General features: G+C 55.3%; 1 protein-coding gene across 3 annotated transcripts; it reads right to left on the bottom strand.

The window, feature by feature from the left end:
• Nucleotides 1-327: 327 nt before the first annotated feature.
• On the bottom strand, nucleotides 328-13,777 carry INTS15 (integrator complex subunit 15). Of its 3 annotated transcripts, none has more exons than XM_045993751.1 (6): nucleotides 13,302-13,777; nucleotides 12,602-12,823; nucleotides 10,415-10,580; nucleotides 6,296-6,820; nucleotides 5,304-5,343; nucleotides 328-1,067 (listed from the first exon to the last, which is right to left on the bottom strand). In XM_045993751.1, exons 1-6 carry the CDS (start codon nucleotides 13,491-13,493, stop codon nucleotides 866-868), a joined length of 1,347 nt encoding a protein of 448 aa, XP_045849707.1. In that variant the 5' UTR covers nucleotides 13,494-13,777; the 3' UTR covers nucleotides 328-865. The 3 variants fall into 3 exon arrangements, with proteins under 3 accessions (XP_045849707.1, XP_045849708.1, XP_045849709.1); XM_045993752.1 differs by having other exon boundaries at nucleotides 13,332-13,777; XM_045993753.1 differs by having other exon boundaries at nucleotides 13,038-13,444.
• Nucleotides 13,778-14,891: the final 1,114 nt, after the last annotated feature.

Genomic DNA, 14,891 nt, shown 5'->3' with positions numbered 1-14,891 from the left:
ATTGCTCACTGTTGGCTGTAAGTGTCTCTCCTGCCTCACTTCCAGCCCGAGAGGGTCCCATGTCATCACGACAGGCATTGTGCCTTCCCAGGACTAGTACATGAGAACTCAAAGCAGAAAGCTTCCATTGCACAGAGGGAAGCAGACAGGCCCCTGGGGGCCGGCAGGGCGGCAGGGACGAGGTTGGAGGGGACGAGGTTGGCAGTGCTTCTGGTAACAGGTGCCTCAAATTATATTCAAACCTCTTACCCCATCGCTGCAGACCCACAAGGAAGCCACCGCCGCTCACGCCGACTATGTTGTAAAAATAGTCCATGAAGTCTATAAAACTGTTTAGAAAAAATTTATTTGAACATATGAAAGGAAAATTTAGACCTCAATAAAACAGAGGAGCTCCTGGGCTGGGGCCCCCTGCCCGGTTCCCTGCCCAGCCCGCGCCGGGGCCCAGCTTCGAGCTCACGGAGCTCCCAGGGACCCGTCCCACTCACACGCAGAGACACCAGCGGGACCTGCAAATGCTGCTCACCACAGCCGTGCTTGGGGCAGCACGGGCTCCCCGCGCGTCTGAAACGACCCATGGACACCGGCTCCAAGAATCGGCGTCTCAGCAGGACGCCCGCACGGCTGGGGGCGCGCTGTCCGTCCTTCCTTCCACACATCCCATCCGGACTTGAATGTGACCCGGCAGAAGGCCCCCTGGACTGCAATGCCACGTAACGTCCGCACCAAGACAGTCTTGCTGGGGACGAGGGCCCACCGGCTGCCCGAAAGGGTCCTCTTCGAGGGGGTGGCTCCCCCTTTCTCTGGAAGGCTTGCTCTGGCCTGGGCGGAAGGCACACGGCCCCTTGGCGGCACCGGGGCCGGCCTAGCGGATGGGCCTAAACGGGAAGGTCATGCCCGACATGAATGTGTGCCCCGGGTGTGCGGGCAGGGCAGGGTGGGCGGCGGGGTGGGCCGGCACGGCCCCGTAGCCCAGCGGGGGCGTGTGGATGTGAGGGTAGAAGCCGGGGGGCAGCGCTGTGTGGGGCGCCTGCTGCACCGGGCCCGAGATCACCAGCTGGAGCAGGCTGTGAAGACAAGAACAAGGGTTAGGCACACGGCGGTTGGGCTGACCTGTCCCCTTACGGATGCAGCGGCCCCCGGAAGGGAGGGAGGGCCTGGGCATGGTGTGGCCTCACACACGCACCAGGAGATGCACCAGACACAGGCACAGAACATGGAGGTTTCCAGAGGGGGAACCTGTCAACTCGGGACAGATGGGGGTGGCTTATGGCTGGGGTAGGGAGTGGGGTTGGAGCAGGAGCAGGTGACCTGGAGGTGGCCAGCCCGAGACAGAGGAGAGAGGAACGGCTGGCAGTAGGAAAACCAGGATCCTGCGAAGTGGGAACTGAGGAAACCACAGGGCAGGTGCCCAAGGTGGGGCAGGGACAGGGCTGCAGTCCACGGAAGCTCTGGGCACAGGCTGGGCATCTGTGGCCTGGAGACCCCCACATCCGGTTCAGCCCCAATCACCTACACTTAAGAGGGTTATGACCAAGGCAGGACAGCAAGCAGGACGGCAGGCCACAGGGCTCCCAACGTCACTCGTAAGGACTGAGTTCCAAATGAATTCCAGGCACAACACATGAACGCAGGCCTTTCCGAAGCTCAGACATGAACATGGTGTAGGCCCTGCCCTTGGGATGGCCCAGGCCTGGACCCAGCCCTTACCTACCTTTACGGGCCACCCTTCCCCTCCCTCTCTGCAGAGCTCCCAACCCTCCTGCTTACTGGCTCCTTCACTTCTGGGGGAGCCTTCTGCAGTCACTCTCCAGCCCTACGCATCACACCCAGGGTCTCCGCGGGAGGACCCAGTCACTCCTTTGCCAACTCCCACCCATGACCACCCCAAGCCCTAGGTGCCACGTGCCTCCTCTGGCCTGTTCTCTGCTCTCCATGGCTCAGGACATCCATGGCCTCCGCCCTCCTCCTGGAATCCCTTTCAGTTTCCGAAACTGGTCCCTTCTAAAACTCCCTGAAGAGTTCCCTCAGCCTGGCCCCCTCCTCGCCAATCCCACATTTCCTCCAAGCGAGATCAGCAAAGATTCCTAAGTCTCCCAGCACCACGAGCTTCGCAGGCCGTAGCGGGCCCACTTCCTGCAGCCAACCCCAAACACCCAACCATGCCCTAATCGGAGAAACTTCTTGGGCCCTCTCCTCTTCAGGATGGAGGCCTCCTTTCCCAGCCCCGCCTCTCCCCTTTCTCCCCTGCAGATGGACAGATGGACAGACTCTACGCTTGCATTCCAGCCACAACCCAGGGCCGTGGCCGGCTGGCTTCTGTGTCTCTGCAGCATCTAAGTCACTCTTGCCACATCACCAAATCTGCCGGTCCTGTTCACACCCATCATTCACCCTGAGGACTTCCTCATCCCACCAGGCCACAACGACCCTGCTTGGTCCAGGAGCAACCCCAGGCCACTTTGCCCTGGCCACCGGCCGCCACCTACCTGGAGCTCTGACAGTGGGGGTTAAGTCTTCGGCAGACTGACCCTCACCCTTCCTACCCCTGAAGATAAAGTCTGGTGCTCAGAGCCCACAGGAGGGCTCAAAAGTAAACCCAAGGCAGGAAGAAAGCTGGTGCCTTCTAGTGGCCTGAGGCTCTTTGGAGCCCCTTTACTTCTACATTTTTTTAAAAAGATTTTATTTATTTATTTGACAGAGAGCGAGCGCGCACAGAAGCAGGGGCAGCAGCAGAGGGAAAGGGAGAAGCAGGCTTCCGACTGAACAGGGAGCCTGACGCAGGGCTCGATCCCAGGACCCTGGGATCATGACCCGAGCCGAAGGCAGACGCTTAACCAACGAACCACCCAGGCGCCCCAGGAGCACCTTTTCACTTATGTTAGCACATATATATATTTTTTTTAACTCACAGTGAGAAAGTCACTCCAAATAAGCAAACACAGAAACAAATCTAAGAAGAGCATTACAGAAGCAAAATTTAAGTCGTATGCTCGGCTGAATCTGCATACCCTGCCAGAGATAAAAGGGGTTTCAAGAAGTTTCCAGTCTAGGTGTGCCCGGGTGGCTCAGTCATTAAGCATTTGTCTTTGGCTCAGATCATGATCTCAGGTCTTGCGGGGGGGGTCCCGTGTCGGGCTCCCTGCTTAGAAGGGAGCCTGCTTCTCCCTCTTCCTCTCCCCCTGCTGTGTTCCCTCTCTCACTCTCTCTTTCCGTCAAATAAACAAATAAAATCTAAAAAAAAAAAAAAAAAAAAAGAAGTTTCCAGTCTATTCAGAAAGACAATTAATGGAAAAGAGACTACCATCAGAAGTCAAAGAAGTTTTCCGAGTGGCTCTGTGTCCTGTCTTTCGCCGCGTCACTGCCAGGCTGCCGCTGGGAGGGTGGGTTTTGGGCGACACGGGTCAGGATGGGGCCCAGCACAGGCTGTGAAGACGTTTTTGGGATTCCAAATGGGGACCCCTGGTCACAATGCTAAGACGAGAAAGGATTTAGACCCTCTCACTACTCTAATGGCCTGAAACGCTACACATTAGACAACAGCTGTGCACAGAGATGGGAAACAGTACGGAGAGATTACTGCAGGAGGAGCAGAAAATTGCCAACTCGGTAACGATGTCCTCAGATGCCAGGGGAAAAAGAAAGGAACATTGTGGGCTCCCGAGGGACAGGTGGCGCTCTGGGCAAGCTGTCCATTCTGCTGACAGACTATGCCAAGCAGCCCGTTCTGTTCCTCCAGGACCCACACACTCTACCCACTTGGTTTCTGCCTCGGCCCAGACACCTGCCAAAGCCGCAAGGCCTGGCACCAAGATCCCCAACCGCATAGGAGCGCACAGTCCTCGGCCGCGGCTACTGTCGCCGTCAGCCCGTGAGCCGGCTCCTGGCCACTCCTCCGGCCCCGGGTGATGCCTGCAGTCAGCCTGCCATCCGTGCCCAGACTCCTGGCCCTGGGCAGCTGTGAGCAACCACCCCGCAGAGGAGCCTGGCGGGCTGGCTTGCCCTCTGTCCGCTGCCCGAGACCACCAGCCCTGGAGCCCCAGCTGATAAGGCCAACATGAGCGTCTGCAGAAAGGAGAATGTTGGTCAGTCATCCTATCAACTTCACTCCGTTGTCTTCTGTCCCTGTGCGCACCAGGAGAGAGCTGTGTGCTCAGCTACAAACTCTCCCTCACTTAGTCGCCCCAGTTACTCTCTGGAGTGGATACATAATTTCTGTCCCTCAGATGTATCACTCCCAATTTACTAAGTAACCCCATGCTTCCCCCGGGGTGGGGGGGGGCTGCCTCTGGTATTTTGCTACTGATGATACTGCATTTGCACAAACAGCTTTTGCTTCTTAGAGTCCGTGAAATTAATCAGAGGAAGGGACATTCCTACGCCATGACAACTGCGGACCAGCAGCTGCTGCTTCTTAGATACGAGCCACACACCAAGCACGCAGCCAGAACACAAGAACGCTGTTCGGAGGGCCTTCCGTGTTTTCACGCTAATCCTCACAAAAACCTACGGGGCAGCAGGCAGGGGTGGCAGGGGGACAGGAGACAGGAACGATTATTTTCTCGATTTTACAGACAAAGCAAGGCAGTGGAAGGCCCAGGCTGGCCCAGGGTCACACGGAGAGGAAGCCGCCGGCCTGGGCCTTTCCCCAGGAGCCGTGTGACCCCAGAGCCCTGCTCTCCACCACTATTTGCACTGCTTCTCCCACATGGTGACAATAAGTGCCATTTATAGACAGGCTGGGAGCTGACAAACAGTGCCTCATTTAGTCTTCACTACGACTCGGACACAGGCGCATTATCCCCCCAGCTTTACCAGGGAGGAAAAGGAGGCTCAGAGACAGGTGAAGAAATTGCCCCAGCATCACGGAAAACCAGTGAGAATCACACTCAGAAGCCACTCAGTGCTACCCCCCAGCGACAAAGCCAAAACGACATGCGGTGCCCCAGGGCCGTGGTTCTGAGTGTTTTCCACAGGGCTGCGCCACCCACACTGTCACCCGCCGTGTGCGTGCACAAATGTCCAAAGTCACCACGAACCACATATGTTAATTTAGTGAGCGGTCAATGACTCTGAGCTGGTTCTGGTTTCTTCCCTGGACCCCCGGACAGGATGGCCACACCTCTTCGATGTACTCTCCACTTGGGCTTTCTCTCCTGTGGGTCATGCTCTCCTATCCCCCGTCAGGTCCCGAGGGGGCTCCTGACATACAGAAGCTTAAGACCCTGCAGCCCAACTCTCCCCAAGGAGGCCAGGACAAGGGCCCCACCGCACCCCAGGTCAACGCCTTCGAGAGCACTTACTTATTATGGGGCAGCCTGGAGCACAAAGTTCTCAGGTCATCTGAAATCAAGGAGACACATAATAAGGAACAGACTGGAGACAACAAGGGGAAACATTCACTGAGTTCTTCTTAAGGATGCTGGCTGGAGAGCAGTTGTGTCTTAACTACAACTTCCTAGCATCACTTAGAAACTGCGCTCTTTCTTCTTTTGATTCTTGCTTTGACAACTAGGTCCCAGACACAATACGTGACTCAAGAAGGGGGGCAGGTCTATTGATCATTTGTCAGGTGGCTGGGAAAGGGCCCGGACGCAGGGCTCTTGCAGAGCGGATCAGACGCCCCAGGCACTAAGTGGGAACCGCACCACAGTGACCACTGCCTGGGGCCAGAGGCAACGTCAGCCAGCGCGCGGTCACTAAACCAGCACAGGTGTTTATCAGCACGGAAGTGCAGAAGCATCACAGACCCAGACACAGGTGCTGGGGATGCTTCCTGCCCTTGAACCTGGGCACTGTGCTGTATGTAACTTATGCCTCAATAAAAATGGGCTGCAGGAAAAGATAAGGTTCTCTAGGGGCGCCTGGGTGACTCAGTGGGTTAAAGCCTCTGCCTTTGGCTCAGGTCATGATCTCAGGGTCCTGGGATCGAGCCCCATGTCAGGCTCTCTGCTCAGCAGGGAGCCTAATTCCCTTCCTCTCTGTCTGCCTGCCTCTCTGTCTACTTGTGGTCTCTGTCAAATGAATAAATAAAATCTTAAAAAAAAGATAAGTTTCTCTACGAGGAAAGAAGGTGACGGGTCATCCTCACTCTGGAGGAGTCCCCAGTCCTGGGCAAAGCAGCAGGGAGATGCACAGACGTCACGGCCAGTGCTCTGCCTGGGTCCGCTCTGCGACTTCACCCCAGTCCCCTGTGCTAAGAGGAAAGAGATTGTAAAAAAAAAGCAGAGAAGAGTTACTCGTCCCAGAACCCCTGCTTTCCTTCGGGAGGGCCCGGGGCCAGGGAGTCACCCACCTCTCGTGCACAGCAGCGCCCCGGAGGCCATGGCCACCTGCAGGGCCTGTGCCAGTCGGTCCAGAGAGAGCTCGATCTCCTGGGAGGCATTGAGGGGGTTCAGTTCATCTGCCAACCTGTTGATCTCCTCTACCAGCGGGACCATGTGGTCAAACAGGATGAGCCCCAGGCGGCCGTAGAGATTCTTCTCGGTTAAGTGCACCGGCAGCATCATGAGGACCTGCAGGACGCTGAGGTGGAGTTTCGAGTACAACAGGTGGGAGTCTCTGTCCATCCCTCCCGAGTCCTTCGTAACCTTGGTCGGGACGTGGCCATTAGACAGGGAGGGCTTCTTCTTCCTTTTGTAAGCCAGGGGGGCCTTCACGCACCAGCGGATCAACCCAGTGAGCGGGGTGAGCTCTAAAAATCCTATCGGGAGATTGGCCGCAATTGGGGTATTTAAAAAAGTGATGAGAATCAACCTCGGGTCCTCGAAAATCCAGCCGACAATCATTTCAAGCAAGTCCAACGGTGGGATGAGGTCATCTGCCAACAAAGATGCCTTAAGTTAGATGGGTTTGCAGCCCTGGTAATGCAAGTGGCGGCCGGGGAGATGGGCCCCCTGCCGGCATGGTACCCAGCCCCCGACATTCAGACTATGTGCCCTGCTTAACTATTTTCTGTCCCCTTTCCGAAAACATCCCTTCTGTGAGGGCTGGGACTCCCATCTTAGTCGGTGATTCTCCCCACGGCCACGACTGTCTGGCCACAGTAGGGCTCAAAAACATACTTGTTAAACAAACAATTCTCTAGGACTCCACCAAGCTTTGAAGTTCATCCCCTGGGACAATTGAAATAAATTCCCACACTCTTTATGTCCCAAACTGCCACCACAGCTCAGCCCTTCCCAGAGTAGTGTCTGTCCCTCTGCTGGAGTCGCCTCTGTGGCCCAGTGACGGCTGCAGTGGCCTTCACAGAGCAACTCACAGTGCGGTTGATGTTCAGCTGGTGGCCAAGAGCCATCCCAGCCGCAGATCTGGAATCTTTGTCTAAGCAGAGCCTGACCTTCTCTACGTGGCCCTTTCTACAAAGCAAGCGTTGCCGTTTGTTTGGGGCTCACTATGAGCCAGGCACTGGTCTAAATCTTTTCCACGGATCAACTCAATCCTCCAACAACCGCCTGTTATCAGAGGCAGGAGGCACAGTGATATTGAGTCACTTTCCCAGGACTCACGAGAAGTGTGTGGTGGGCCCACAAGTGGCCCCAGAGGGTCTGGCTCTCGACCACTCGGCTGCACGGCCCACCCTGGGCCTGGCACACAACGCCCAGAAGGTGTCTGTGAGCGCGGGACTGGGTCCCCGCCCTTCTGTCTCTGGGGCTGTGCGGCCCCCAGCTCACGGAGAGCTGAGGGAGACGGGGCCCCTTCCGGGATGCTGCGGCCGGAGACAAGCACGAGAGAGGAGTGCAGGGCAAGGGAGACACGTGTGGGCAGAGGCTCCTCTTTCTCCAAAGACACGGCCCTTCCCCACCTGAGATCGTGCCGACCTCCTGACTGGGAGTTGGACTGCGCCCTGCCCTTCTGCTATAAGTGAGGACAACGGGCTCTCACTTGGCAAAATAAACGGTGGGGGAGCCCATGTCTGGCCTCTCAAGCCCCCCGAGAGGTTTGTGCGTGAGGAATGCCAGTCTCATACGCACGTCCAGCTCCCCCCATCTAAGCGGAGGCGTCTCCAAGAGCCCGAAGCTGCGTGTGTCTGGGTGCCCAGGGAGCGGGTGACCTAAGTCTCTGCACCATTCAGGCAAGAGGAGGTCCTGTCTCCTGAGGTGAGCTGCTTCCGTCTTATGGTTTTGAAGGCCCAGGGTCCCCAGGAGTGCTCTCCCGTCCCCAGAGGCCAAGAGCAGCATCGGTCACCATCCTGACAGCGGCCTCCGGCTCTGCCCCCAGAGCCACCACCAGGGGCCTGGTGACCTTCCCGTCTCCTAACTCACCAAGCAAGACACGTTAAAGATGTACAGCTTCTGGTATGTCAATCATAGCTCCATGACGTGGTCATGAAAGTCCCGGACACATCAGACGGGCAAAGGTGCTTAAGAGAAAAATACCGCGTCTCATCTCCATTCCAGAACGCTGGCGGTATGCTCTGAACATGACCGCCTTTTGTGTGCTGTCTAATCTGTCTCCAGCGTTAAGGGCAATTCTGCTCCCTGCTGGTGTGGAATAACCGACGGCTTGGAAAAGAAACCGTGGTGCAGTACAGTGGATTTAAGGAAACCTTTCCTACAGGAAAACAGCTAGGAGCAGCTCTGAGGAAGCCTTTGCAGGAGAGCACCAGGGAACAGCTCACTCTAACAGCAGGGCACCCACCGCTCACACCACCTGCCTCCCAGCCCAGCGGCATGTTGCTGGGACAGAAACGGTTTGAAAGTACTTGTGACTGTGATACACACTTCAGTGTTCCCACTCTCTCCACGCAAACCTTCCTAAGAGAACTAAAAAACTGAACAGCACGGAGGGAAAAGGTACAAATAAAAGGACAATCAAATATGATCCCGGAGCCTCTGGACTGAATGCAAATGCAAATGCTGCTGAGGGCTCCCCAGCGGCTGCTTTCGCTATCAGACCAGGATAAGACACTGTCAACCCCCAGAGCGGCAAGAGCCGGGGGCAGAGGAGGAGGAACCTGAAACAGAAGGGCGGGCTTTGAGTTCAACTCTGCAGAAAAAGGGCTCACCAAGGTGAGGCCTGAAATGTCCCCAGGGGCCGCATGGGCCGTGGGGGTTCACATGGGCACACGGAAATGAAAGGGTGCGCTGTTCCGCAAAGCCTTGTCAATCCATGTTCCCTGGAACCCACCCCTGCGGGAGGCAAGTAGGCAGCAGAGCCTAGTGAGCGTGGGCCTGTGACTCCTGCTCTAATTCAGACAGCTGGTCAACCTGTGCTGGTTTTCTTTATTCAGAGCCGCATAAAGTGATCTGACCGGAGGGCTCTGATGCTCAGGACAGGGACGGGGGGCAGAGGACACAGGCTCCTCCCAGCTGAAGTCAAATGCCATCTGTTGGCTGCCCTGAGGACTTCGCCTGGCATCTTCCCAAGAAAGCCTCAAAAACATCACCACGATGGAAGCGACATGCGTGCCTCCTGGTGCCATACGCCCGGGACACATCACCACCTAGGCAGGCTTGTTGCCAAAAATGTTGAACTTGAATCCTGCATAAGGAAACAGTCTGATCAATCTAAATTGAGAGATACTCTGCAAAGCAAAAGGCCCGGGCTCTTCAAAAACCATCGATGTCCTAAGAGATTTTTTTTTTTTTTTTAATGCTTCATCTGTTCAAGACTTAAAAAGATGAAAGGGACAGGACAACTATATAATGGGTGATCCCTAAAGGGATCCTGAGCTCTCCTGACCTTTCGAAGCAAGGGAGGGAAAAGGCTCTAAAAGACATTATTGAGACAATTAAGGAAGTTGAAGACAGGCTATATAAGAAATAATAGAATTCCCTCAATATTTAATTTCTCAGGCTATTTAATTGCTCAGGTACCATGATAATGGTTACCTAAGGGAATGCTCTTGTTCTCAGGGGAGAGATACACGCTGAAGTACTTGGTATGTGACTTTGATAACAAACTCTCGAAAGTTCAGGAAAACCAAATACTCTGGAGTGTGTGTGAGAGGGGGAGACGAAGAGAGGAAGGGCAAGAAAGCCCATGGCAAGTGTTAATAGGGGCTGAATGCTGAAATCTAGGTGAGAGTCTCACAACTTATAATAGTCTCACCACCTCCCTGAAGTGTTGCTACTTTCCAAAATAAAAAGGGAGGGATAAAAAAAGAAAAAAGCAAGTCACATCTGGGGAGAAAGCCACGTCTTCCCCAGACATCAGACGCCAGCATTCGCAGGCTGCCTGCCACTCGGACCGTCCCTGAGTCAGCCGAGTGGGAGGCCCTAAGGAAAGCTCCCTGCTGGCAAATTCCAGAAGTCCAGGAGGTCCCTTCCTTTCCCTTTCAGCCTAAAAGAAAACACACGTTTCAGAGAAAAACCAAAAGGCCAGCGCGTCCACTGGGCTTTCCGCCTGGGAGTTCGGTGGGAAGAAGAGGGGCAGTCACCGGAGCGACCTCAGCGGCCTGTGTGGAGTTTACCTGATGACAGGTCATAGAGCGCGGTGACGGAGGTAATGAGCTGGCAGCAGAAGCGAGGGCTGGCACTGAGTATCTGCTTCAGCGTCTGCACGGATCCCGGCACCAGACAGCAGTAGTCGTCCACGAGGGCCCTGGCTAACCTCACGCAGTAGACCACAGGCGTCCGCTGGAAAGAAGCCACAGTGCACGTAACTACAGGCGTCGTGAGCTCACGGGCGACAACGACGTCCGCGTGGAGGAGACCACCAGGGCTGGCGGCACCGCTCCCAACAGGGGAAAAAGATGTTCAGAGCTCACTTGGAAGCCGGGTCTGGGCAAACCCAAGGCTGCAGGCCCCATCCATCCTGCCACCTGTTTTTTGCAAAGCAACTTCTACTGAGACATGCAACCGCTTGGCTGTTTGCTGACTGTGTAAGGCTGCTCCCTACACGGCACGGGCAGAGCGGACGGCTCGTGATGGACTATATGATCCGCAGAACTTAAAGCATTTACCGTCCTGCCCTTTACGAGAAAGGCCTGCTGACTTGCTCTGAAGTTCACTTAGGAAAGGTAACTTGCGACTTCAGGTGAGGAAATGACAACTTTCGTGACCCTCCAGGTGAGACTCCAAAGACAAAAATGAGCAGTTGTTACCACTTTAAAGAGTTTGTGGAGAGTCTGTGAGCGCCCCTGTGATTCTGGAGCAGCGAGTCCTACTCTTACAGGTGTCTGTGATACTTCTCAAATCCTCTATCAGCACCCTCCCCTGCTTTTTTCCTCATCCCCTCATCAGAGGCCAATCTATAGCTCCTGCCACATTCCACGGCTGCTCAGGACGTTCCAGGTCCAGGGCCCTGATGTGGCCTACAGGGAGGTGGAGGGTGGGGAGGACCACAAGGAGACAGCAAACCAGATTGTTCCCTCGGGCTGAACTCTGCCCCCACCACCTCAAACCAGCCATCCTGCCTTCCCCAATGGGAAGCTACAGCCCCTTGCCCCAGTGTGGCAAATCTGGACTCAAACTACTAGGACCCTTTCCTGCCGCTGATATCTGCCAGCGCAACAGCATCAGGAAAGAGAAATCAGAAATTGCATGATGAATGACAAAAGCAAAGCCTGACTTCACTAGGGGATTGATGAAGGGTCAGAGGTAACTGTGACATTAAATACAACACACATGATCAATTCAGATGGCCCAGAAATCAGCCTGGTGACAATTAAGGTACAGAGTCCACTGAGACTTACCTGGGTACCACAGAGAACAGTATATTTTCTTCTAGCCAAATTTTGAGGATACACAGATTTCAAGGAAAACATCTACATAAATTGAAGAAACAAACCCAACACCAAAGGCTTCAAGTAATTGAGAATGAAGCAGGTTTGTGAAACTGAACATGGTAAATTCTGTTGGCTTAGCTGAGAATCATGTTAATCTCAATTCTGAGTAATTACTCTACGTGGATTATTAATTTTTGAAAGACTCTGAGTAACAAAAAAGCAAAACAAAATGAATCTTTCAAAATACCGTCTAACACAAAATCTATTGATATTCTTTGATATTTAAAAACATTCTAGGGGCGCCTGGCTGGCTCAGTGGGTTAAAGCCTTTGCTTTCAGCTCAGGTCATGATCTCAGGGTCCTGGGATGGATCCCCGAGCCGGGCTCTCTGCTCAGCAGGGAGCCTGCTTCCCCCCCCTCTCTCTGCCTGCCTCTCTGCCTACTTGTGATCTCTCTCTCTGTCAAATAAATTTTTAAAAATAAATAAATAAAAACATTCTAAAAACCTCATGCACCATACCCATTATTAGAGCCAGGATTTTTGTAACATCACCCTGCAACAAAGCGAAACAATTCACATGCTTACTGACCTGTGTAATTTAACTTACTTAAAAAAAAAAAAAAATCCAATCTTTGAGGTCACATTACGCATAGCTGTTTTCAAAATCCTACCATATCATTTTCAACCAAGGAAAATGATATTTTGCTTATTCTGGAGATGAATTTTTTTTCTCTTAAATTCATTTATCATTACAAACAAGTTTTGTTCGGAATGGGTACTACCTGTATCTAACCTTAGGTGTGGAGTATTAGACAGAGCAGTGACATCAAGGAGATAACACACAGAAAAGGCCTCTCCCAAAATCCAATTAAGGGGCACTAAACTCCTCTTCACAGCCTCTCCGGAGAAGGCTATTTCTCGGGTAGTACCTGGAGCCAGGAGGCTGCACACTCCAGCACTGGGATCCGACACACAGCCACAGCCATGGAGACCAGTTTTCCCAACAAGCTCATCCGGCTGTCATCAGCCTTGTTCCCTTGGGGGCTGAAAAGGGACGAGAAAATAATCTGCCGGACAGAGTCCTTGGTTTGCTCCTGGAAATAATTGCACATGATTTCAAGAAGTTGGAGCTCCTGAAGTGAATTCAACCTCTGCAAAAACAAATCCAAGAGAAGCGGTAAGAAACTTAGCCTTAACGTGCGCACTAATCCATACGGTAAGAAAACAGGAAATATCCTATTTTCCCTCTGGGAACTGTTCTCCCCTCTAAAGCCTGGGTCCCAGGGGGAAGAACTCTGTTAATCCCGGGAAATGTCAGTATACAGAATTCGACATCATCCTGGGGCCCTCGGGATGATGACCTACAGCGGTCTGAGACTCGGTTACGGGCCTTTAACGTCTCTTCCTGCAGCACCGCCGAGACCCGGCTGTCGCACGCCCGGCAAGCAGGCCCACAGCCGAGCAATGCTCAGGAAGCCAGAGCAGGTGGACTGGGGCTGCTGCGAAGGAGCGCGGCCCGGGGCGAGAACGGCGCCGCCGGTGGGAAGAGGGTCTGTGGTTGGCCAAGGCTTGTCACCGCGAGGGGCAGGAAAGGAGCGGGAGTTTCCTTCTCGCGGCCGCCCGCCGCACCTTGGGCTGCGCGCCGCGCTCCTTGGGCACCTGGAACACGAACTCCTCGAGCAGCTCCACGGGGCCCTTGTCCACGATGGGCAGCGGCGCGCTCTGCAGCTGGCTGCTGAAGTAGATGTCCAGGTGGTACAGCACCTCCTTGGCGGCGCTCAGCGCGTCGCGGCGCAGCAGCGAGTGGCGGATGTCGCTCATGGTGCGGCCGCTGCGGCCCGGGGCGCCCGGAGCGCGTCTGGACTTCCGCCCCGGGCCCCGCGGGCGCGCCCGCCGCCGCCGCCGAGACAAAGAGGCCGCGACCCGGCCTCCGCCCGCCGACCCCGGCGCCCGTCCGCCCGCCGCTCCCGCTCCGGCCCGCTCAGGGGGCCATTGCCGCCGCCGCCGCCGGCCAGCGGGTGCCCGGCTGTGCGAGTGCGGCGCCACCGAGGGCGGCTGGAGCCCGTCGCCGCGGAGCCGAACGGCGGCGGAATGCGGAGCGCGGCGACGGCGGCCCGCAGGGGCCAAGCGCAGGCGGCGGCGAGGGCTGGCTCTCAAGAGGGCGCCACCTGGCGGCGCGGCCCGCCCGCGCGGAGGAAGGCGCGCTCCGCCCCACAGGCCCCGCCCCCGGGCCCCGCGACCGCCCCTGGACCTGGGGCCCGGTGCTCCGCGGCCCACCACTGAACGCTCACTGGGCTTGGCGCTCCACCCGCCCGCGAGCCGGACGCGAAGCTCCGCGGGCTTCCTTTGCGCGGCGCTCTAAGTCCATTGATTGATTTCACCGCGCTTTTCCACCTGTAACAGAGACGTGGTGGTGCAGGGCCCTGTCAAAGGGTGTGTCTAGTCTGGAACTCTTGGGGCCGCAGTGACAACGACCCCGGGCCTCCGAGTTCTTGTCCCGAGTCCCCCTATTCCCCAATCCCCTCCAGTGCGGCTCGCCATGGGAATCTGGCCATGGTAATCGTAGGTGTCCTGCTCCTGAAAACTCTCCCCTCCCCCAAATCCTCAACACTTTCTCTCTTCTGCATCCATCCCTACACTGAATTAACGGGGCAGTGACAGCGTGGGGGATGGGGTGTTAGTTTGTAATTTAAAAAATAGGGCAGAAAAAACTTAAACATGGCCACAAGAAGCCAGGGCAGGGCAGCCGGGGGACCACAAACCCAAGATTGGGTCCTGTGTAAAAGGCCCATGCTGGCCACAAGGAGGGCCTGGGTGAGGGTGTTAGGCATGACTAAGGAAATGAAAAGCTAAGTCCTTCCCCTAGGAGAACTGGAAAGGGCATCAAAGAGGGTGCAGCTGGTACAACCCCACCTCACTGAGACTCTCCTGCACATCAGGGGACACAGTCAAGGCCCCTTCTTCACAAGCCTCGAATCTACAGTGGGAGACAAAGGTTAGCCAGAACCTCTGAGAAGTCTTCTTTGATGCCCTTGGCACCAGGACTTGAGATAAACTCCATTCCAACAGGCTGAGGGAACAGAGGATGAACAGGGAGGATTTCTACCACGGGAATCAGCACGGCAGTTGTAAGGATTAAGCATCCAGGAAACACCAGTTTTCTCTTCCCTTCCTGAACCCGAGAGCCCATCTATAAACATGCAGAAACCAGAAAAAAAA

The sequence above is a fragment of the Meles meles genome, chromosome 21, assembly GCF_922984935.1.
Source record: "Meles meles chromosome 21, mMelMel3.1 paternal haplotype, whole genome shotgun sequence".
Taxonomy (NCBI): Eukaryota; Metazoa; Chordata; class Mammalia; order Carnivora; family Mustelidae; genus Meles; species Meles meles.
The sequence above is the reverse complement of the archived record's forward strand: the minus strand, read 5'-3'. Positions and strand labels throughout refer to the sequence as shown.

Coding starts and splice junctions, on each gene's coding strand:
- INTS15 (XM_045993751.1), bottom strand. CDS start 13,493: ATGAGCGACATCCGCCACTCGCTGCTGCGCCGCGACGCGCTGAGCGCC. Junction 12,824..13,301: donor AGCGCGGCGCGCAGCCCAAG/GTGCGGCGGGCG, acceptor TTGTTTTTGCAG/AGGTTGAATTCACTTCAGGA. Junction 10,581..12,601: donor GTGCAGCCTCCTGGCTCCAG/GTACTACCCGAG, acceptor GCTTCTTTCCAG/CGGACGCCTGTGGTCTACTG.